Here is a 26,653-nt window from a genome sequence, read left to right as displayed (position 1 = left end):
AATTATTTAAACACACTTTTGAGTTAATAACAAAGTATATAATAATTTTATAACTTATTCTACTTTTGATATAACAAAAGATCAGTAAACAGCAAATTGAATTGTTAAAGGAAATAAAAGTGCCTTGTTAGTAATTGCTAGACGAATTTGGCAGTGAGCAGAGTAACCCTAGCTCAATTCTGGGTGCATAAAATAATTGGATATTAAATATCAGTTAGTCTCAATATAAAGTTTAACTAACAGCCTTATTTATGAAAAGAACAGAATGTGAAAGTTAAATTTGCTAAGAAAAATCACACACAAGTGAACATTAACTGTGTAACCCTTTCAGTTCAGTTAATGGTGCAGTTAACTGGCATAAGAGGCCATGCACTGCCTTTGATTGTGAGAAAAGAACCACCAACTGCAGTTATACGTGTTTAAATTTTCTATCAAATTTTAGGAATATTTTTAGACTGCATATATCATCATAAAACTGTCAGTTGTTATGAACAACACGTTTTATCTTTGTGAATTACACATTTTTAACACAAGAAAAAAGTGAGTTTTTCTGTTCACAGACAATAGTTTTGCTTCAACGTGGACTACAAAATAATCTATTTTTTATTTTTATGGTTGATCTTTCTCTAATCTTGTTTGGCAACTCTTTATTTTATAATGAAAGATCTGTGTTCATCACGAAGTGATATTTCATATCATAAAACATTTACCACTTGTAAGAATAAATAATTTCTAATGGCTTTTGTCAAATAATTCCAGGTGTTTTAATAAATCGATATCTAAACAGAATTCACCCTTAAAACCTTTTCTTGTACAAATTAATAAACGAGAAATATTGTATTTCATTGCATTTACATGCTTATTGCTTTCTAAACACTGAAAACACCTTTGACATAAGCGTTTCATACCCTGTTGTAAACTACAAGATATATGAAACACAAATAATGAAACAGCTATTCATTTCAGTAAGGAACTGACATAATGGATTAGAAGCAAATAAAACATGGTTGTTTTCTCAAATTCCATGTTTGTTTAGCAATACTTTTCTGTAGACTTTGCAACTTCCATATTCTAGCCTTTTTCGGAAGTACTTACAGACAGTTTATGTCTTTATTTAAAAACTTGAGACTGCACAATGTTTTAACATAATACGTCATTGTTTGTTATTCTCATGAATCTAAATTGACAACAGGGACTGGATATTTTAAGGCACATAAATGAACATATGTGTAAAAGCTTTTCATTTTAAAAATATAAAATACGTCACAATAGGAGGTAAAGTATCAACAACAAAAACACCAGAGAAGTTGTAAATACACGAGACAAGATGACCAACAAGGAAACTGACAGATTTATATGTAGTGTAGTTTACTGTATTTCTCACTTATGTAATTACAATATAGTAACAGTTCAAGAAAACAATAATGTATGTCATCAACTTAATGATTTAATAAGTAAAGAAATCAAATATTTTATAAATCACAACAAAGGTAATACATGATACAATCTTTTAAGTTCTAAAGACATTGATTGTGGCATATTTAAATTACTCCAAAAAATAATAATAATCCAAAGAATAAATCAGACTTGTCATAAATAAATAATTTTATTTATAAATTTCATAAAAAAAGGTTTTTCTTTATTTTTCAAACATACTGAAAACATAACTGATTTCACAGTTGTGACAACCATATTCTAAATATTATCCTACATAAACTCACAACTGATTTTTTAATTTAGAGAAAAGATGGTACGTTTCAATAATAAACAAAATGTCTACACTTTTATAAACAAACACTTTCAAAACTTCTTACCATTATTTTAACTGAATTTATTTTATTAAAGGCATTATTTTGCTTGTATAATAGATCATTTTGACTGTAAGTCATTTATGAGTTTTTAACAATTTTTATTAATCATAGAGAGCCAATTTTCTCCGTAGTTTTGGTATTGATAACACAGCAAGACCACATAGTGGGTATGGTAATTCTTTACATCCATCCCATTTGTCCATGTTAAAACCTTTCACCATCACTTCAGACAGTCCACCTATTCCATCGGTAGTTAAGCCTCCACATACAAAAATAACACCTCCTGTTGGAACACCAACAATAAAATAATGAACGGTACACCACCTGGAACACTGTTATTGTTAACACTTCTTATATGAACAGTAACAATAAAACAATGAACGTTGAACCACCTGGAACACTGTTATTGTTAACACTTCTTATATGAACAGTAACAATAAAACAATGAACGTTGAACCACCTGGAACACTGTTATTGTTAATTGCTATTGTATAAAGAGTTACAATAAAACATTGAATGTTACTCCAACTGTAACACTGTTATTGTTAACACGTCCTGTTGGAACAGTTATAATAAAACAATGAACGTTAAACCACCTGTAACACTGTTATTGTTAACACCTCCTGTTGGAACAGTTACAATAAAACAATGAACGTTAAACCACCTGGAACACTGTTATTGTTAACACCTCCTGTTGGAACAGTTACAATAAAACAATGAAAACCACCTGGAACACTGTTATTGTTAACACCTCCTGTTGGAACAGTTACAATAAAACAATGAACGTTAAACCACCTGGAACACTGTTATTGTTAACACCTCCTGTTGGAACAGTTACAATAAAACAATGAACGTTAAACCACCTGGAACACTGTTATTGTTAACACCTCCTGTTGGAACAGTTATAATAAAACAATGAACGTTAAACCACCTGAAACACTGTTATTGTTAACACCTCCTGTTGGAACAGTTACAATAAAACAATGAACGTTAAACCACCTGGAACACTGTTATTGTTAACTTCTCCTGTATAAAGAATTATAATAAAACAATGAGTGTTACAACATGTCGGTTGAGATACTTCATATCTGGACGTTCTAAGATGTCATATTAGAATTTCAGTACATCAGAGTATGTACTGAATGCTCTTTATATGGTGTAACCTTAATTTTCACTTTTTCAATATGTTAAATAATTTTTACTTGTAAAACAAAATTGATCACCAAAATTATTAGAATATGCTGTTATTTATTCTGTTCGTAGATCCTGGTAAAATTATTTGAGTACATCCTTATGTTACAAAATACACTAAAGAACATGAAAACTGTAGAAAATGTAATTCCTATTTCTTAACAGTATCCTCATATGTCATCACAAAATTTAAAAGATGAAAAGCTATTGTAATTAATAAACAGAGTTATTTTACCAGGCTAAGCTATTGAATAACTAGAGTCACTTCAACTGACCAATAGTCGAAGCTCCAACACCATGTCGTGGAGATGGTAGAGGCACACAGCTAATCCACCGGTCAGTCTCATCTACATACATTAGGACACTGACTGTGCTACACAGATAAAGATTACCAATATCTTGAGAGTGCTGGATACCACCACCAATAACATGTAGGTGACCTCTGGATTGAAGCATGGATGTAAAACATCTTGGTGAAGGAAGATGAGCCACATCGGATAACCAGCTACACAGAAATGGTTATTTTACAGAAATGGTTATTTTACAGAAATGGTTATTTTACAGAAATGGTTATTTTACAGAAATGGTTATTTTAGGACTGTGAAACAACCAGCTACACAGAAATGGTTATTTTACAGAAATGGTTATTTTACAGAAATGGTTATTTTACAGAAATGGTTATTTTAGGACTATGAAACAACCAGCTACACAGAAATGGTTATTTTACAGAAATGGTTATTTTACAGAAATGGTTATTTTACAGAAATGGTTATTTTAGGACTGTGAAACAACCAGCTACACAGAAATGGTTATTTTAGGACTATGAAACTAAAAGTTACATTTACTTCCTTAGAAACATATCTGCTTTACAAAAACCTTTTTATTTCCTATTTTAATGAAAATACACATGTGAAAGACAGAAACAGTTTCTTTTCTTAAGAAAACAAAACAGCCAAAAGTTCCTGTTGTCTATTTGTGTAAAAATATGTGTACTTTACCGTTTCTTCAGAATAGTTAGAGCAAGCAGTCTCATTTAGTGGCAATCCAGTCTACAAGGAAAGATAGAAACACTGAAGAAAGGAGTGCCTAACTCCTTCAGGTTACGTCACTATTAAACTTTATTAAAATAATAAAGAAACATTCTGTTCTAGTCACTAAAACTTAGAATATATTACTTACAAACAGTATCTGAGAAATGTACAATCTAACTAAAACCTGGAAGTACAATTTGTTGGTTGAAAGAAACAAACATAAAGATAGTTTTTACTTAAAGTGTATATCCTTGTTGCTTACAGTAGCCAGAGCTGAAGAAAAGGTCAGCCTAAGTATTTTGGTTAGTAACAAGAAACAACAACACTGAATGGCTTAGAAATATTACAGTATTACAAGAATATTCTGTTGTAGCAACTATCAGACAATAGGATCTTGGATAAAGCAGATGAGTTTGGATTTGTTTTGAATTTTGTGTAAAACTACAAAGGCTATCTGTACTAGCTGTCTCTGAGTTAGCAGGGAAGGACTAGATGGAAAACAACTGGTCATCTTGGAATATTCTTTTAACAATGAATAGTGGAATTGACCATCATATTATAACACTGCCAAAACTGAAAGAGAAAACATGTTTGGAAAGATAAGGTTGGTTTGGTTTTTTAAATTTTGCATAAAGCTACATGAGGGCTATCTGCACTAGCCTTCCCTAATTAAGCAGTATAAGACTGAAAGGAAGGCAGCTGGTCATCACCACCCATAACTAACTCTTGGACCACTCTTTTACCAATGAATAGTGCAAGTGACCATCACATTATAATGCCCCCAGAGTTGAAAGGACATGTATAATGTGACTGGAATTCAAACCCACAACCCTCAGATTACAAGTCCCTAACCACCTGTTCATGTCAGGCTGGAGAGATAGGGATTCTATCATGTCACATGTCTGGCAAGATGCTTAGAAATTCTTATGATAATCTTTCCTCAAAGTGACACAGTAGATGTCTGCAAACTTACAACACCAGAAAATGTGTCTTGATACCGATGGTGAACAGAAGAACAGATAGCTCTTTGTGTAGCTTTGTATTCAATTACAAACCATATCAGTTGTCCCCTAGTGGTGCAGCAGTATGTCTACAGATACAAACCAGGTTTTAATACCAATGGTGAACAAAGCTCGGATAGCCCTTCTTGCCTGAAAACAAACAACAATAATAATTTCAAAATATTTTGAACAGTCACAACTTATTGTTCTATTCACAAAGCATATTTAAAATATATGATATGTCAAACATTTGTTTCACTTGTACCATTTTAAACACTTGTCTCATTTGTTCTATTCCTTAGAACGTGCACTGATCATAAGTAATAAAGACACATCTTACCTATTAAAGTAAGACACATATAATTCTTTTGATACCACAATGACATATATTTTTGTTGGTAAAGAAAATGTTTATAAATAAATCTAACCTTCTGCAAACAATCATAGAAGCAACATCTCTAAAGTCAGTAATCAGAGACAGAAATTAACACTTTTATAAAACTACAAAGTGTTTGTGAAACAAAGTCATGTTATAATCATGTTCAACCACAAAAATTAAATAATAATACTTGTTCAACTTTCTTTTTCTAAAACAAATAATTTATAAACTATTGGTAAACAAATACTTCCTCTATAACTACAGTTTACAAATATACATTATTTATTACCATGTATACGAAGGAAGCCATGTTAACCCATACAGACCTGTATATTGTATGTTATAGAAAACAGCTAATGGTTTATTTATGTAAGTGTGTACATTATTTATTTTAAGGTACAAAAAGGAAACCATGTTAACTCATACAAATGTGTATATAACTTACTATGACACAAGTACAAAAATAACTATGACTGTATTCATATAAATGTTTGTTATTACATGGTACTCTGAGAATAACTATAAATAAAAACTTTAAAAAACAAGTTAGTATAGGGATGGTTAATATAACCATTTTAAAAACAATGTAAACAAGATAATATGGATCACACCTATTTCATTCATATGTATAACCACAGACACAAAGTGTTGTAGAATGTTAACACATAAAAATAGTATAATTTACATTCAGTAGTGGTTGATAATGAAGATGTTCTACATAATAACACAGACACACAGTGTTGTAGAATGTTAACACACAACAATAGTATAATTCATACTCAGTAATAGTTGATAGTGAAGATGTTCTACATAATAACACAGACACACAGTGTTGTAGAATGTTAACACACAACAATAGGATAATTTACATTCAGTAGTGGTTGATAGTGAAGATGTTCTACATAATAACACAGACACACAGTGTTGCAGAATGTTAATACACAACAATAGTATAATTCATACTCAGTAATAGTTGATAGTGAAGATGTTCTACATAATAACACAGACACACAGTGTTGTAAAATGTTAACACACAACAATAGTATAATTTATATTCAGTAGTGGTTGATAGTGAAGATGTTCTACATAATAACACAGACACACAGTGTTGTAAAATGTTAACACACAACAATAGTATAATTTATATTCAGTAGTGGTTGATAGTGAAGATGTTCTACATAATAACACAGACACACAGTGTTGTAGAATGTTAACACACAAAAATAGTATAATTTATATTCAGTAGTGGTTCATAGTGAAGATATTCTACATAATAACACAGACACACAGTGTTGTAGAATGTTAACAGACAAAAAATAGTATAATTTATATTCAGTAGTGGTTCATAGTGAAGATGTTCTACATAATAACACAGACACACAGTGTTGTAGAATGTTAACACACAAAAATAGTATAATTTATATTCAGTAGTGGTTGATAGTGAAGATGTTCTATATAATAACACAGACACACAGTGTTGTAGAATGTTAACACACAACAATAGTATAATTTATATTCAGTAGTGGTTGATAGTGAAGATGTTCTACATAATAACACAGACACACAGTGTTGTAGAATGTTAACACACAAAAATAGTATAATTTATATTCAGTAGTGGTTGATAGTGAAGATGTTCTACATAATAACACAGACATACAGTGTTGTAGAATGTTAACACACAACAATAGTATAATTTACATTCAGTAGTGGTTGATAGTGAAGATGTTCTACATAATAACACAGACACACAGTGTTGTAGAATGTTAACACACAACAATAGTATAATTTATATTAAGTAGTGGTTGATAGAGAAGATGTTCTAATGTTATAATAACACAGACACACAGTGTTGTAGAATGTTAACACACAACAATAGTATAATTTATATTCAGTAGTGGTTGATAGTGAAGATGTTCTACATAATAACACAGACACACAGTGTTGTAGAATGTTAACACACAACAATAGTATAATTTATATTCAGTAGTGGTTGATAGTGAAGATGTTCTACATAATAACACAGACACACAGTGTTGTAGAATGTTAACACACAAAAATAGTATAATTTATATTCAGTAGTGGTTGATAGTGAAGATGTTCTACATAATAACACAGACACACAGTGTTGTAGAATGTTAACACACAACAATAGTATAATTTATATTCAGTAGTGGTTGATAGTGAAGATGTTCTACATAATAACACAGACACACAGTGTTGTAGAATGTTAACACACAACAATAGTATAATTTATATTAAGTAGTAGTTGATAGAGAAGATGTTCTAATGTTATAATAACACAGACACACAGTGTTGTAGAATGTTAACACACAAAAATAGTATAATTTACATTCAGTAGTGGTTGATAGTGAAGATGTTCTACATAATAACACAGACACACAGTGTTGTAGAATGTTAACACACAACAATAGTATAATTTATATTCAGTAGTAGTTGATAGAGAAGATGTTCTAATGTTATAATAACACAGACACACAGTGTTGTAGAATGTTAACACACAACAATAGTATAATTTACATTCAGTAGTGGTTGATAGTGAAGATGTTCTACATAATAACACAGACACACAGTGTTGTAGAATGTTAACACACAACAATAAGTATAATTTATATTCAGTAATGGTTGATAATGAAGATGTTGTACATAATAACACAGACACACAGTGTTGTAGAATGTTAACACACAACAATAGTATAATTTATATTCAGTAGTGGTTGATAGTGAAGATGTTCTACATAATAACACAGACACACAGTGTTGTAGAATGTTAACACACAAAAATAGTATAATTTATATTCAGTAGTGGTTCATAGTGAAGATGTTTTACATCATAACACAGACACAAAGTGTTGTAGAATGTTAACACACAACAATAAGATAATTTATATTCAGTAGTGGTTGATAGTGAAGATGTTCTACATAATAACGAAGACACACAGTGTTGTAGAATGTTAACACACAAAAAAATAGTATAATTTATATTCAGTAGTGGTTCATAGTGAAGATGTTTTACATCATAACACAGACACACAGTGTTGTAGAACGTTAACACACAAAAATAGTATAATTTATACTCAGTAGTGGTTGATAGTGAAGATGTTCTACATAATAACACAGACACACAGTGTTGTAGAATGTTAACACACAACAATAGTATAATTTATATTCAGTAATGGTTGATAGTGAAGATGTTCTACATAATAACACAGACACACAGTGTTGTAGAATGTTAACACACAACAATAGTATAATTTATATTCAGTAGTGGTTGATAGTGAAGATGTTCTACATAATAACACAGACACACAGTGTTGTAGAATGTTAACACACAACAATAGTATAATTTATATTCAGTAGTGGTTGATGGTGAAGATGTTCTACATAATAACACAGACACACAGTGTTGTAGAATGTTAACACACAAGAATAGTATAATTTATATTCAGTAGTGGTTGATAGTGAAGATGTTCTACATAATAACACAGACACACAGTGTTGTAAAATGTTAACACACAACAATAGTATAATTTATATTCAGTAGTGGTTGATGGTGAAGATGTTCTACATAATAACACAGACACACAGTGTTGTAGAATGTTAACACACAAAAATAGTATAATTTATATTCAGTAATAGTTGATGGTTAAGATGTTCTACATAATAACAAAGACACACAGTGTTGTAGAATGTTAACACACAACAATAGTATAATTTATATTCAGTAGTGGTTGATAGTGAAGATGTTCTACATAATAACACAGACACACAGTGTTGTAAAATGTTAACACACAAAAATAGTATAATTTATATTCAGTAGTGGTTGATAGTGAAGATGTTCTACATAATAACACAGACACACAGTGTTGTAAAATGTTAACACACAACAATAGTATAATTTATATTCAGTAGTGGTTGATGGTGTAGATGTTCTACATAATAACACAGACACACAGTGTTGTAGAATGTTAACACACAGCAATAGTATAATTTATATTCAGTAGTGGTTGATGGTGAAGATGTTCTACATAATAACAAAGACACACAGTGTTGTAGAATGTTAACACACAAAAATAGTATAATTTATATTCAGTAGTGGTTCATAGTGAAGATGTTTTACATCATAACACAGACACACAGTGTTGTAGAACGTTAACACACAAAAATAGTATAATTTATACTCAGTAATAGTTGATGGTTAAGATGTTCTACATAATAACAAAGACACACAGTGTTGTAGAATGTTAACACACAAAAATAGTATAATTTATATTCAGTAGTGGTTGATAGTGAAGATGTTCTACATAATAACACAGACACACAGTGTTGTAGAACGTTAACACACAACAATAGTATAATTTATATTCAGTAGTGGTTGATAGTGAAGATGTTCTACATAATAACACAGACACACAGTGTTGTAGAATGTTAACACACAACAATAGTATAATTTATATTCAGTAGTGGTTGATAGTGAAGATGTTCTACATAATAACACAGACACACAGTGTTGTAGAATGTTAACACACAACAATAGTATAATTTATACTCAGTAATAGTTGATAGTGAAGATGTTCTACATAATAACACAGATACACAGTGTTGTAGAATGTTAACACACAGCAATAGTATAATTTATATTCAGTAGTGGTTGATGGTGAAGATGTTCTACATAATAACAAAGACACACAGTGTTGTAGAATGTTAACACACAACAATAGTATAATTTATACTCAGTAATAGTTGATAGTGAAGATGTTCTACATAATAACACAGACACACAGTGTTGTAGAATGTTAACACACAACAATAGTATAATTCATACTCAGTAATAGTTGATAGTGAAGATGTTCTACATAATAACACAGACACACAGTGTTGTAGAATGTTAACACACAACAATAGTATAATTTATATTCAGTAGTGGTTGATAGTGAAGATGTTTTACATAATAACACAGACACACAGTGTTGTAGAATGTTAACACACAACAATAGTATAATTTATACTCAGTAATAGTTGATAGTGAAGATGTTCTACGTAATAACACAGATACACAGTGTTGTAGAATGTTAACACACAGCAATAGTATAATTTACATTCATTAGTGGTTAATAGTGAAGATGTTCTACATAATAACACAGACACACAGTACAGTGTTGTACAATGTTAACAGACAAAATAGTATAATTTATATTCAGTAGTGGTTGATAGTGAAGAAGTTCTACATAATAACACAGACACACAGTGTTGTAGAATGTTAACAGACAAAAATAGTATAATTTACATTCAGTAGTGGTTGATAGTGAAGATGTTCTACATAATAGCACAGACACACAGTGTTGTAGAATGTTAACACACAACAATAGTATAATTTATACTCAGTAATAGTTGATAGTGAAGATGTTCTACATAATAACACAGACACACAGTGTTGTAGAATGTTAACACACAACAATAGTATAATTTATACTCAGTAATAGTTGATAGTGAAGATGTTCTACATAATAACACAGACACACAGTGTTGTAGAATGTTAACACACAAAAATAGTATAATTTATATTCAGTAGTGGTTGATAGTGAAGATGTTCTACATAATAACACAGACACACAGTGTTGTAGAATGTTAACAGACAAAAATAGTATAATTTACATTCAGTAGTGGTTGATAGTGAAGATGTTCTACATAATAACACAGACACACAGTGTTGTAGAATGTTAACACACAACAATAGTATAATTTACATTCAGTAGTGGTTGATAGTGAAGATGTTCTACATAATAACACAGACACACAGTGTTGTAGAATGTTAACACACAACAATAGTATAATTTATAGTCAGTAATAGTTGATAATGAAGATGTTGTACATAATAACACAGACACACAGTGTTGTAGAATGTTAACACACAACAATAGTATAATTTATATTCAGTAGTGGTTGATAGTGAAGATGTTCTACATAATAACACAGACACACAGTGTTGTAGAATGTTAACACACAACAATAGTATAATTTATATTCAGTAGTGGTTGATAGTGAAGATGTTCTACATAATAACACAGACACACAGTGTTGTAGAATGTTAACAGACAAAAATAGTATAATTTATATTCAGTAGTGGTTGATAGTGAAGATGTTCTACATAATAACACAGACACACAGTGTTGTAGAATGTTAACACACAACAATAGTATAATTTATATTCAGTAGTGGTTGATAGTGAAGATGTTCTACATAATAACACAGACACACAGTGTTGTAGAATGTTAACACACAACAATAGTATAATTTACATTCAGTAGTGGTTGATAGTGAAGATGTTCTACATAATAACACAGACACACAGTGTTGTAGAATGTTAACAGACAAAAATAGTGTAATTTATATTCAGTAGTGGTTGATAGTGAAGATGTTCTACATAATAACACAGACACACAGTGTTGTAGAATGTTAACAGACAAAAATAGTATAATTCATACTCAGTAATAGTTGATAGTGAAGATGTTCTACATAATAACACAGACACACAGTGTTGTAGAATGTTAACACACAACAATAGTATAATTTATACTCAGTAATAGTTGATAGTGAAGATGTTCTACATAATAACACAGACACACAGTGTTGTAGAATGTTAACACACAACAATAGTATAATTCATACTCAGTAATAGTTGATAGTGAAGATGTTCTACATAATAACACAGACACACAGTGTTGTAGAATGTTAACACACAACAATAGTATAATTTACATTCAGTAGTGGTTGATAGTGAAGATGTTCTACATAATAACACAGACACACAGTGTTGTAGAATGTTAACACACAACAATAGTATAATTTATAGTCAGTAATAGTTGATAATGAAGATGTTGTACATAATAACACAGACACACAGTGTTGTAGAATGTTAACAGACAAATATAGTGCAATTTACATTCAGTAATAGTTGATGGTTAAGATGTTCTACATAATAACACACAGTGTTGTAGAATGTTTATATCTCTGAAGAACCCTCATGACCACTACTATGTGATTTCACCAAACGTTTCTCCCCTAAACTCTCCATGAACATCTTACTGCTATTATTCCTAACATCAGATAACACAGTAAAAAACAGATGAGTTCCTGTCATGAATAGTATTATATTAAATGAGTTGAGGGTTTTCTTACTTCAATCATACATTAATTGTAAACATATGATATTTTAAAAGCATACTAAAGTCCTTATCTTAGTATGAGAGTCAGATTATTTACTTTAAATACCTTGTGTTAGTGCTTGTGTGATCTACTTCCCTGCTGCATTTCTCAATTAATATAAATAAAAGTGTAACCAGCAGAATTATTCTAAACTGAGGCTACCTAGAAAGATTTTTTTGAAAGATTGATGTTAGCCATTCCTAGTACCATGTTTACATTGTTTCTAAAATATTTATATTAGCCATCCCTACTATCATGTTCACATTGTGTTTAAAAGATTTGTATTAACCATCCCTACTACCATGTTTACATTGTATTTAAAAGATTTATATTAGCCATCCCTACTATCATGTTTACATTGTGTTTAAAAGATTTATATTAACCATCCCTACTATCATGTTTACATTGTATTTAAAAGATTTATATTAGCCATCCCTACTATCATGTTTATATTGTATTTAAGATTTATATTATCCATCCCTAGTATCATGTTTACATTGTATTTAAAAGATTTATATTAGCCATCCCTACTATCATGTTTACATTGTGTTTAAAAGATTTATATTAGCCATCCCTACCATCATGTTTACATTGTATTTAAAAGATTTATATTAGCCATCCCTACTATCATGTTTACATTGTATTTAAAAGATTTATATTAGCCATCCCTACAATCATGTTTACATTGTATTTAAAAGATTTATATTAGCCATCCCTACTACCATGTTTACATTGTGTTTAAAAGATTTATATTAGCCATCCCTACTACCATGTTTACATTGTGTTTAAAAGATTTATATTCGCCATCCCTACTACCATGTTTACATTGTCTTTAAAAGATTTATATTAGCCATCCCTACTACCATGTTTACATTGTGTTTAAAAGATTTATATTAGCCATCCCTACTACCATGTTTACATTGTATTTAAAAGATTTATATTAGGCATCCCTACTACCATGTTTACATTGTATTTAAAAGATTTATATTAACCATCCCTACTATCATGTTTACATTGTGTTTAAAAGATTTATATTAGCCATCCCTACTACCATGTTTACATTGTATTTAAAAGATTTATATTAGCCATCCCTACTACCATGTTTACATTGTGTTTAAAAGATTTATATTAGCCATCCCTACTACCATGTTTACATTGTGTTTAAAAGATTTATATTAGCCATCCCTACTACCATGTTTACATTGTATTTAAAAGATTTATATTAGCCATCCCTACTATCATGTTTACATTGTATTTAAAAGATTTATATTAGCCATCCCTACTACCATGTTTACATTGTATTTAAAAGATTTATATTAACCATCCCTACTACCATGTTTACATTGAATTTAAAAGATTTATATTAGCCATCCCTATTACCATGTTTACATTGTGTTTAAAAGATTTATATTAGCCATCCCTACTACCATGTTTACATTGTATTTAGAAGATTTATATTAGCCATCCCTACTACCATGTTTGCATTGTGTTTAAAAGATTTATATTAGCCATCCCTACTACCATGTTTACATTGTGTTTAAAAGATTTACGTTAGCCATCCCCACATTTAGTTCGTTTTCTGGAAAGTTTTTCTTTACTTGTTTTTTAAGGCAATATTTCAATCGACACGGGAAGGTTTTATTTATAACCACTTTAAATCATCAATCACAATTTGGAACAATATATTATAAATATTTTCACTTTATAATAGATAATGAAATTGTTTGAATGTATTTTTTAGAAGGCCATTATTTTCGGTATATGATATTCATCTCATTTATAAAAATGTTAAGGTAGTGAGCATCTCATGTTCTCTGGTCACAGTGACTAAATATTGACAACCACTTCTGATTCTTTACATTATTAGTAAAGTAATTCTGTCTTCACTCATCCATCATTGATACCTGATATGTTTATCACTTCTCTGTTTCATGTAATGGACAATGCACTTCCTACTCTCTGTGTTTGATGTACTGTGTTAAAAAAAATTAACAACTAACAGTATGATAAAATATGATCAAATACTTTCAGCTTACGCATTTAGTTTGGGGACAAATCGATCAACATTTGAGACTGCAAAACTACATCTGTCTCCAAATGGTTGAATAATTCCACCAGAAATCCACAGCTCATTCTTATGTACTGCTGTACCCATAGCCATTCGTGGACAACAGAGACAAACATTTAACTGTTCCCACGTGTTAAGACCTGGGTTGAACAATTCCACAGAAGAAGTTAGCCTAAAAAAAGTGAAAACAATATCCATGGATAAATTAGTACAACACCAACTGATGTTGTGGATTACCTGGCTAGTGTATAAATACATATTAACAATTACAAAAAATTAAACATATAAATACAATACATCTTTATTTATTGTTTCCATCATTAACTGACAAAAATTAATCTTCTCTGGATTAAGAAATATCTGCTCGTGAACACAATTAGAAACTGAAGGCTGCAATTAACATAGGCTTAGATACCACACTATCAGAATTCCTCTTCATGTTTTAAATGACATTTAATTCAACTACAGAAATGCTTTTTTAACTAGGTAATTAGTGATAAAGAAATTATTCTATTATTTATATAGAATGATATCGTTTTTAACCAGCTAATTGTTAGAGTGAGTAACTTGTAACACTGAGTACTTATATACAATGACCCACTCTTCTATCTGATACTATATTTCAACATTTTAATGACAAATGAGCTTCCATTTCCATTTACTTTAAAACTGTGCACTGCTGAAGCAAATATCCAAGTGATGGAGTCGACCACAATCTTAAAGCACCTGACTGAAAAGAAAACTGTAACAAACCATGACAACCTTTGAAGGATTTCCTTCAAATTTTACCTATGTTTCTACTAATCTAGTATTCTTAGTTAATAAAGTTTAACTTATTTATTCAGTAGGTATTATCCTTCCAGGGTTGTGTAGTTTAACAGTTATTAGCACATACTGTTTAATGATTAGGAACATAATTAACATAGAGTATTCATGATGAAACTTTGTAGAATGGACGGCAACTGCCTGTTGTGGAGACACAAGTGTAGAGGATGATACTTTGAAACATTGTCCTCTATACTTGTGTCTCCATAACAACAGGCAACTGCTGTCCATTCTACAAAGTTTTCTAACAAATACAACTCAACACACAAAGACATTAAAATTCCAGGACTCTTTCACTGTGTGTTCTCACAATTCATTAACATGAGTCAACAGTGTGTTCACTTATGACAAAGGAAGATGAACACTAATCGTTACAACAATATAAATTAAAAACTTTACATATCAGTAGCTGAATAATGGACTACAATGCTTGTATCCAATATACTTTAGATAACTCTGGCTAGCACACGTAAAACAAAAACAGCCTTCAACAGAACTGGTGATCCTCAAACCACTGACCTTAATAATGGTTTGATGGGGTGTTTTTAAATATGCTTTCACTTGCACAGAATCTAAATGTCTATTTTTTAAATAGTGAAACGTCTATCTTAAAGGTCAGTACGGTTTTTCTTTTCTCGAACTATAAAATATATTTACAGCTATCATTTTTACCTTCCATTTTCATCTTTTCCTCCAACAACATAAATAAATCCTGCTAATGCTGCAGCTCCATGATAAACCCGAGCATAGTTCATGTCAGAAATCCTTTGCCACTTCTGACTTTCCAGGTTGTATCTGAAACAGGATTTACTTGCTACTAGTTTTCCATTTTTTGTTATTCGTGGATCATAGCCACCTAAAAATAATTTATCCACTACTATTAGCTTTATAGTAAAATTGACACTTCATGAGACTTTACCACAATGTAATAGTTTTAAACCTACTTAAGAACTGTTAGTCTATAAATAATTTTTCAACAAATTCCTACACTCAACACAGTAGATATACAGTTCTATTATATTTAGATATTTTCATGAGGTGATCTATCCTTATGTGTAGTAAAATACTATATACAGTTCTATTATATTTAGATATTTTCATGAGGTGATCTATCCTTATGTGTAGTGAAATACTATATACAGTTCTATTATATTTAGATATTTTCATGAGGTGATCTATCCTTATGTGTAGTGAAATACTATATACAGTTCTATTATATTTAGATATTTTCATGAGGTGATCTATCCTTATGTGTAGTGAAATACTGGCTAGGTGATCTAACAATATTATGTATTTTCATGAGGTGATCTATATGTGTAGTGAAATACTATATACATGATCCCACTACAATATATTTAATTTGACTTCTGTACTAGATATGATCATTGAAATAACCTGTTATCTAACAATGACCCACTAACTGTCCCTAAACAACTTTAGGTCACATGAGTTTAAATATTACATTTTTAAAATAAGATGGATTTCAAACAATACCTCTGAAAGCTGTTATTAGTTGAGTTAGAACTCATGCTGTCAATAATAAATGTAATTAAACATTTCCAAATGGCCTTGAAGCACTGCAGAACATGCATCATCCACATGTAATGACTTATTGTTCAAGCATTAGCTTTATGTTCCTGCTGTCACTTAGATTTTGTTGAAAATCCCAGTCATGGGAGGGAAGGTATTTCAAAGGTAAATACCTCTTTGTAATATATTTTAATTCAAAAATCTAACTATTAAATCAGGTAGTCTTACCGAACAGAAGGCCAGAACAGCTACACATAATGGAGGTAGGAATAATGAACATAAAAATAAACTACATACTAAAACCAGGAATATAATAGTCTAGAACACAAGAAATATACAGCCATGTAGAGTTGAAGTAGACTCCAGAACCACAAAATAATTCTAGGAAGACTAGTTTTATAAAACAGACTGAGGACTGAAAGAATACTTGTACAGAAGGTTTCTTTAATTCAGACAAGAGGGTCAGTAGGTGGGTTATGACTATATCCTGTTACTGCAATGGAATATTCTCAGGAGAACAGCCAAGACATATATTATGAATGAGCATTTCTCAGAGGTAGTAGCTGCTCTTCATCAATATAAAAATAGTTAATGACTCACAAAACTGTCCAAAATAATGTGCTCAGGAAGAAAGACCCAAGAAATGGGCTGCACAACTGTAGGTGAGTGTAGTGAGAACATCATACAAATAAATAAGAATGAAATGATGATTCTCATCCTGGCTGAAGATGAAATATTTTGTGATAAAGTTAGTCCAGCAGTTGGTGTCTTTAGTGATTTTTAGAACGTGCTCACATTAGTGATACTGTTAGTCTCATTTCTGGTATCTTTAGTGCCATGCAAGGAAGTGCTCATGGAGGTGAGAAGGGATGCATCAAATCATCATCAGCCAACAGATGGCACTCTCTGTCCATTTCCAAAAGGCAGCAACCTCTCATTAAACTACAGCATAGAGGGTGGAATTTTGTCTAGGACAGTTAGATAGATACAAGTGACAGTCTCAGCTGAAATGATCCATACATGAAGTGTCACATAAAGAGAGAACATGATGTTTTTGTAATACATAATCAAATAATTTCTCAATGTGAGACACCCCGAAAACAGGATCATTGGAGGATATAAAATTACTTGGGTTAATTAGAACAAATGCAGAAGTTAAAGAACATGAATGAGCCATGACTGAAACAAATAATGACAATACAGATTTTCTATTTAACCATCTCGTCTTTCTTGTTTTGTATTGTTTGTTGGGCCTGTGGCATGGTCTAGCTGGCGTTAAGTGATGCAATCTGAGGATCTGCTGGGTTCGAATCCCGTCACACCAAACATGCTCGCCCCTCCCAGCCATGGGGGCGTTATAATACGGTCAATCCCACTATTCGTTGGTAAGAGTAGCCCAAAGTTGGCAGTGGGTGGTGATGACTAGCTGCCTTCCCTCTAGTCTTACACTGCTAAATTAGGGACGGCTAGCACAGATAGCCCTCGAGTAGCTTTGTGCGAAATTCCAAAAACCAAACCAAACCAAAACCAAGTATTGTTTGTTTTCAAAACAAATCTAGAAACCCTAAAAATAATTAAGAATGAGTGTAGTGTAAAAGAGACAAAGAATAAAACAAATACAGATTCCATCAAGACTGGAGAAACAAGTGGAAAATTTAAACTGAAGATACAGATATGAAATGAACATAGCAAATATTTACTGAGATTCACTCCCATGTCAACTTTAAATCACAAACCATTTGGGGCATTTGACAATATTTTCAAATGCTTTGGTGAAGCGAGAAATACAAATTTTATAAGATTCCATATGTGTGATATTAAGAAATACTGTGCACATTTAATGAGAATACATAAGAGAAGTTATATAACAATGTTTGACCAAGAAAGTAATATATATATATATATATATATATGTTAAGTATAAACTAGGATGCATTCCAGACTATGGGGAAACCAACTGTTTATCTTATCAACATTGACAGATGCAACTCAAGGAAAGCAATATATATATGTTAAGTATAAACTAGGATGCATTCCAGACTATGGGGAAACCAACTGTTTATCTTATCAACATTGACAGATGCAACTCAAGGAAAGTAATAAATATATGTTAAGTATAAACTAGGATGCATTCCAGACTATGGGAAACCAACTGTTTATCTTATCAACATTGACAGATGCAACTCAAGGAAAGTAATATATATATGTTAAGTATAAACTAGGATGCATTCCAGACTATGGGGAAACCAACTGTTTATCTTATCAACATTGACAGATGCAACTCAAGGAAAGTAATAAATATATGTTAAGTATAAACTAGGATGCATTCCAGACTATGGGGAAACCAATTGTTTATCTTATCAACATTGACAGATGCAACTCAAGGAAAGTAATAAATATATGTTAAGTATAAACTAGGATGCATTCCAGACTATGGGGAAACCAACTGTTTATCTTATCAACATTGACAGATGCAACTCAAGGAAAGTAATAAATATATGTTAAGTATAAACTAGGATGCATTCCAGACTATGGGGAAACCAACTGTTTATCTTATCAACATTGACAGATGCAACTCAAGGAAAGTAATAAATATATGTTAAGTATAAACTAGGATGCATTCCAGACTATGGGGAAACCAACTGTTTATCTTATCAACATTGACAGATACAACTCAAGGAAAGTAATATATATATGTTAAGTATAAACTAGGATGCATTCAGACTATGGGGAAACCAACTGTTTATTTTATCAACATTGACAGATGCAACTCAAGGAAAGTAATATATATATGTTAAGTATAAACTAGGATGCATTCCAGACTATGGGGAAACCAACTGTTTATCTTATCAACATTGACAGATGCAACTCAAAGAGAAAGATAGGAGAAAGTTTATGTTAATTCTATAAAAAAATTAGAAAGAAAACCAGCAACTCTGGATGGAAGTTTACTTGGAAGGAAGATGAGAAGAAACACACGCAAATAGGCTACCAATTTACCATCTTTGATCACAATCGATTATTGAATTAGTTTTGGTTTCAGTTCCAAGAATTACAATGAGTCAATAAAATCCATCCAACTGAGTGAGTGATATTTGGAGAATTGTAAAATACAAAACAAACTGTATAATACAATTGTTACTTTTCTTTCTCAGTCGAACAGTATAACAATAAAATTCATGTCAAATGTACAGTGTTAAGGAGAATTGGTAATATAAGGTACACCTGAGCACATTTCATAATTGATTATGGTAACCTGATGAATATTATACAACATTCAGATAATGACACTTTGATTGCTCAGAACAAGATGTTTGATTCTTTGATGTGAAAGCTTACCAAAATACTTTTGAAATGTATTAATGATTTGATGTGACCTCTGACATCAGTCTGTGAGTCAATTCATTATTGTGTACTCCACTCAATAACTGTACACCTAGAACTAAAATAAAATTATTTATAACTGGATTTAAAGTTGAACTCTAAACAACAAGCCCACACAGTGTCTACATTACAATATGAATGAAGATTCATGAAGTAAATATCAGTGTCAACTACCTTATGTTTCCATTCTTATAATACAGGAACAATTATTCCTGAATGAAAGTTAATCTGAGAGAGTTAAGTCAGAGTAGTTTAGTCAGAGTAGTTATACAATAGGAGAAAAATAGTGATGGTAATCTCTGACAGCCCAAGTGAATGATAAGGAAGGTTATATTTGAATATAAGAAGATAGCCCTCAGAGTGTATTAATGAAAATAATGTCCAATCATATCAAAGAAGTAAGTGGCAAAATAAAATACATCTTCAGGGAAAGGTGGTAGAGTGAACAAGTTGCAAGTTGTTTGAAAGGATAAGCCAAGATATTTAAGATCAGGCTTAGAGCCAGTAATTTCAGTGTTTAGGCACTTATAGAAAATGTTATCAAAATGTTTGTAAACAGACTTAAAAAAGTGGAGCCTGCAGATGCACATAAACGTGGCTGAGAGTAGATCTCTTTTACCATTACAAGCAGAAAAGTCCTGATAATAAAGAGATGCCTGAAAAGAAGTTGTTGAAGAGTTGGAAAAAAAGACAAGAAACTGAATTTTACAAATTTCTAACATACTGCTAACAACATTCAAGGCAATGAAGCTACGGATGACAAATGTTGTTATGGAATATGTAAAATAAATAATTAAAGGAATAGGATCCCTCTTAAAGAGATGACAGTAGTAAAAACCATGGAAGGGCAGGCCAGCGTGGAGCAATAAGATCTTGACAACTGGATGGAATGATCTCTTAAAGAGATGAGAGTAGTAAAAACCATGGAAGGGCAGGCCAGCATGGAGCAATAAGATCTTGACAACTGGATGAAATGATCTCCTAAAGAGACGACAGTAGTAAAAACCATGGAAGAGCAGGCCAGCGTGGAGCAATAAGATCTTGACAACTGGATGGAATGATCTCTTAAAGAGATGACAGTAGTAAAAACCATGGAAGGGCAGGCCAGCATGGAGCAATAAGATCTTGACAACTGGATGGAATGATCTCTTAAAGAGATGACAGTAGTAAAAACCATGGAAGGGCAGGCCAGCAAGGAGCAATAAGATCTGACAAGTGGATGGAATGATCTCTAAAGAGATGACAGTAGTAAAACCATGGAAGGGCAGGCCAGCATGGAGCAATAAAATCTGACAACTGGATGGAATGATCTCTTAAAGAGATGACAGAGTAAGTAAAAGCCATGGAAGGGCAGGCCAGCATGGAGCAATAAGATCTGACAACTGGATGGAATGATCTCTTAAAGAGATGACAGTAGTAAAACCATGGAAGGGCAGGCCAGCAAGGAGCAATGATCTGACAACTGGATGGAATGATCTCTTAAAGAGATGACAGTAGTAAAAACCATGGAAGGGCAGGCCAGCATGGAGCAATAAGATCTGACAACTGGATGGAATGATCTCTTAAAGAGATGACAGTAGTAAAAACCATGGAAGGGCAGGCCAGCATGGAGCAATAAGATCTGACAACTGGATGGAATGATCTCTTAAAGAGATGACAGTAGTAAAAACCATGGAACGACAGGCCAGCATGGAGCAACAAGATCTTGACAACCACAGTTGAATTGTTTAGAAGTGATACAATACAGTAGTGTTGTAACAAGGATAGGAACTATTAATATCATATTGAAGAGCCCAAAGCTCAAACAGAATGACATAAGTTGGATATCCGAGAAGACAACAGACTTGAATGATGATAGTCACTCAACATATCATCCCAATTTTGGAAAAAGGAATTGGCAAAAAGATTGAGATGTGAAGGAAGTGGAAGAAAAGGAGAGAACTTATAATAGAAAACTCAAGAATAAGCTACAGCTAAAGGAAAGCAAAAGAAATAAAGAAATTCCAATTGACAACAGGTCTGAGAATAAACTCCATAAAGAAAACAAATCCTACTGAAGATGTCTTAAGTAAGTACTGTCCAATGGAATTGCCGTATAAAGTGAAGCTATTGTTCCTAAAACAGAGAGGATTTGTTTGACAGCTCATAACTACTCAAAATAAAGATTGCCAGAGTTCCTGGAAGAGTTTTAATACAAAACTCAAATAAACAAGATAGTCAGTAGCAGCAAGCACAATTCGGACTTGTGAACAACCAAGTCCAGAGGAGAAGCTTATGGAAGATTAACTAAGTGTGAGGCAATGAATGTAAGTGTAAAATAATAACTAATGATTTGACCACACTTTTGAAGACACTGGGTTCTAAGAACAAAAAAGAAGAGATGGTAATGAACTGAAAATCATCTTATAATGTGGAAAGTTTGTTTGGTTTATGGTGAATTTTTTGCAAAGCTATTCAAGGGCGACATGTTATAGCCATTTATACCTGAGCTAGCTGCTCCTAACTTAGAAGTGATAGACTTAAATTAGAGACAGATATTCCACATTACCAACCACCAACTCTTGGACTACTTTTTTTATCAACAAATAAATGAGATTGACCATCACATTGTAATACCACCTGTGCTTAAGTTGGCAAAAAATATTCAGTGACAGAATTCAAATCAGCAGTCCTTAAACTGTGAGTCAAGCAGCCTAACCTCCAGGACATATGAGACCATATCTGAAGAAAACATACTAATGACCTGTAAAAGGATGTAGTAGGTTCCATTGTATATAAATCAATTTATTATAAAACATTTTTCTCAACTTACTATCATGCCAGATAGTTGCAGAAGAAGAAAAACAAGCCAAGCTAACTATATGGCTGTCAATAAGAAAATCTAAATTGTGGCAAGATAAAGATTATGTGAGATCATCTCACACTTGTGAAAATTAGGTAAGTGAATATTTTAAGTCACATGTTTTGCTTAAACTCAACTAGAACAAGCTTTCAGTTAATCAATGGTACGCCTGCTTGATTTGAATCAAATACACATTGAAGATACAGACAAATTTCTATGTATTTAGTTTGGAGACATGACTCACCTATCACATACACACATCTATTGAGCAAAACAGCCATATGATAGTATCGAGGTTCTGGTAAGTAACCACAGTGCTCCCACTTGTCCTCTATTGGCAAATATCGTAACATGCTATCACCTAGGAAAACAACAGATGAATAACTCTCACATTCAGATAAAATTGCAAATTTGAATTTTGATAGGAGTGTATGCAAAGTTGATAAAACAAAACATCGGGATTACATAAATATGTAATCTGTTTGTTTCAATATATTAAAAAAAGTTTTAAAATTTCAATATTATTTTAGAAAACATTTGCTGACAGTGTATAAAAAATTTAATATCACATCCAGCTGAAAACTATACTTTTGAGTATATTAATATATTAGTATATTCTTAAATTCAGATTTGGAACATTCAAAAACTGAATGAGGTCTCTACTGTTTCATGGATTGTTACATAGTCTCTTAATTAACTTTGCGAATCAAGAATACCTTATAAGTTTCATCAGATGTGCATCACATTTTCTAACTAGTCAGCTACAGAGAGTATGTGTATTATGAATGTATTTTTGGCAATATGAGACCGAGTTTGCTCTAACTTTTGTGAAAAGTACTTTATTTCTTTGAGAAAGCCAAGAGGAGTCCTGTCATTGTTTCACTGTGTACTGCAGGTAAACTATTCTCATTTATTTACATTTCCTGTCTTTATTTTGTAATAACCTTTTATTCTAATGATCACTTGTACTTTTATTCCTTTTTATAAATAAAATAAAGAGTTTTGTTTATAGTGTAACATGAAGGTTTTGTCACGACTCTTTCATTTTCTTCTGTTAATAATTACTGAAAGATCATTTTTAACATTAATTTTTACATGAAAACCCCAAAAGTGAACGTTAACACTTTCCCATATCAAAAATGTATTTTCAATAATATTTACCTCTCTTACACTATAACTTTATACTGAAAAAATTTATTCTTTTCTGTTCATCTAACCATTGGTATGAATCTTACATTGCTTGCTTCAACCTTCATATCTTAGTATATTGTCCACAGCATATAAAATCTTGTGATTTTCTCCACCTATGTGAATGTGTCCTCTATTCCAGATCCATATATAACCTCCTCGTTATTACTTGAAAGGCCTTGTTCAATTCAATTGCATAGTAAAGCGTCATCTCTCAATGAGATTCACAAGAAGGCTCCCACATAGGCTGTTCCATACTCCCAAAATACATTTGGGAAAACTATCCAGAGTTGTGGGTAGGAAGGCACCCAGTTTTGCCCTCTTCTCTTTGAGTAGGTTCAAGAAGTACTCAGGAGGAATAAACCTCTGGTCACAACTCCAGCAACTGGGAGAGATAAGAACACCCATAGAGGAAATGGGAGTGAGGCATCAAGGAGTGATGCTTTAGAAATAGTGAAACATGTTCCACATTTTGAAAAGTAAACAGACCCCAATATATCCATTATAGTCTGTGAGTGGCAGCCCAATAGGATATATAACTGCTTATCACACAGATATCCACAAGATGATCTTATGGAATACCCCATCTTAACAAAGCTCATTGCTACCAAAATGCTTTTGATTGGTCTGCTAACACTTAATGTGGATTTAAAAAGAAATATACCTAACCACTCAACACTTGTTAGTGAGTCAGATCCAAATGAAACTGATGAGAGGGTTCCTGAAAAAGAATAGAAATAAACACAAAAGAAATCAAGTCACTCAACTTTTTCATAATCTAGCCAATGTGGGAAAAAGCCAAAAACCATCAAAGGAGGCAATTGCCAAATCATGTAAATAATGAGATATAAGTGTATTAAGCATGGTCCCCAAACCAGTCAGTGCAATCTCCTCCAGTGAGCAACACAACCAAGCCACAAGAGGCATTTAGATATGTCTCACTTGATGAGATGAAACCCATAAAAGTCTCCATTCTTCCAGTGAAAGCCTGGAGTATACATTATGAACCAAACCTGTTGAAGTGACAGGAGATAAGTCATACTACACCAAATAATCTAAATGGAGAAACAAACAATAATGTGAACCCCAAAACTCTACAGTGTTCACAGCATAACATCAGAGAGTCCAAACTGGGCATAAAAGATGATCCACATCCAAGCAATCACATAAATGGCAAACTAAGGATGAATAAAAGAAGAAAAAAATATCTCCTCTTCTTTAGTCATCAAAGTTTGGGGTAGAAAGAACCTGTCTGGATACAAAAGAGCATAAGTGGGTGGTCAGTAGTCCTGTGAACACAAGTCACAAGCTCATATGAACATTGATGTCTCTCTAACCAAACACAAAAAAAAAAAGTCTTATGAGAATGGTGATATAGGAAACATGACACCAAAGGTTCGAAGGGTGGACAAGATAAGGCACGGAAAACCACTGTGAGATCCCAATTTGGAACCAGCAAAGAATGTTGAGGTCAGATAACCCAAAGAAAAAAACAGAAAGCAGCTGACAAAGCATCCTTATACAGAGAAATGGATGAAGGTATTAAACTTTTGTTGAATAAATATGTCCAAAACTGAGAAACATGCAGCACAGTAGGATGAGAAGAACTGAAACCATGTCTGAGAGACCAATAACAATAAGTAAACAATTTCCATTGGTAAACATCTGAAGAAGAATATCAAATGGCCAGCATTAATAAAGATAACATCTTAGAGGTCAATCATGTAACAGACTGCATAAAAGCCAGGCATGAAGTCAGAGAATGGTGATTACCTAAAGAAAAATGCTCAACCAAGGTTAATGCAAGAGAGATTCCCACTCCTAAAGATACTGAAGGAGTAGAAACCAAAACTGAACCAACCAATGTGGTGCCACCATTTAGATTTAAGAGGATGGGTGAGCAAATCAGTGCAAGAACTTTGGATAACAGACAAATTGGAGGGAACATGACCCATCCAATCCTGGTTGAGAGCGTCTATGCCCAAAGCCAGAGGATGAGGTACAGGAGACTAGAAGGACAGGAGCTGAGAATTCTAATGTGTATGGTGAAAGCATCAATCTAAGTCATTCAAAGATGAGAGCAGATCCAACAGAAACTTGTTGGTGAAGCATCCATAATGTGAACAGAACTCTGGATGAGAAACCTTGCTTAATCAGTTACTAAATCCAATATGAAAAA

General features: G+C 32.1%; 1 protein-coding gene across 2 annotated transcripts; it reads right to left on the bottom strand.

Annotated features, from left to right (window-relative positions):
• Positions 1-1,580: 1,580 nt before the first annotated feature.
• Positions 1,581-23,649, bottom strand: LOC143248468 (beta-scruin-like). 2 transcript variants are annotated; one of them, XM_076496868.1, is made up of 5 exons: positions 23,531-23,643; positions 16,203-16,386; positions 14,674-14,877; positions 3,278-3,507; positions 1,581-2,094 (listed from the first exon to the last, which is right to left on the bottom strand). In XM_076496868.1, the coding sequence occupies exons 1-5, from the start codon at positions 23,637-23,639 to the stop codon at positions 1,913-1,915; spliced, it is 909 nt and encodes a 302-aa protein (XP_076352983.1). In that variant the 5' UTR covers positions 23,640-23,643; the 3' UTR covers positions 1,581-1,912. The 2 variants fall into 2 exon arrangements, with proteins under 2 accessions (XP_076352983.1, XP_076352984.1); XM_076496869.1 differs by having other exon boundaries at positions 1,582-2,094; positions 16,203-16,325; positions 23,531-23,649.
• Positions 23,650-26,653: the final 3,004 nt, after the last annotated feature.

Source organism: Tachypleus tridentatus, chromosome 4, assembly GCF_004210375.1.
Source record: "Tachypleus tridentatus isolate NWPU-2018 chromosome 4, ASM421037v1, whole genome shotgun sequence".
NCBI classification, from domain to species: domain Eukaryota; kingdom Metazoa; phylum Arthropoda; class Merostomata; order Xiphosura; family Limulidae; genus Tachypleus; species Tachypleus tridentatus.
The sequence above is the reverse complement of the archived record's forward strand: the minus strand, read 5'-3'. Positions and strand labels throughout refer to the sequence as shown.

What these genes read in the sequence shown, in the direction of transcription:
- LOC143248468 (XM_076496868.1), bottom strand. Translation starts at nt 23,639, where the DNA reads ATGTTACGATATTTGCCAATAGAGGACAAGTGGGAGCACTGTGGTTAC. An exon ending in TAGATGTGTGTATGTGATAG is followed by an intron (nt 16,387 to 23,530) that starts GTGAGTCATGTC and finishes AATTATTTTTAG; the next exon opens with GTGGCTATGATCCACGAATA. An exon ending in TGTTGGAGCTTCGACTATTG is followed by an intron (nt 2,095 to 3,277) that starts GTCAGTTGAAGT and finishes GTGTTCCAACAG; the next exon opens with GAGGTGTTATTTTTGTATGT.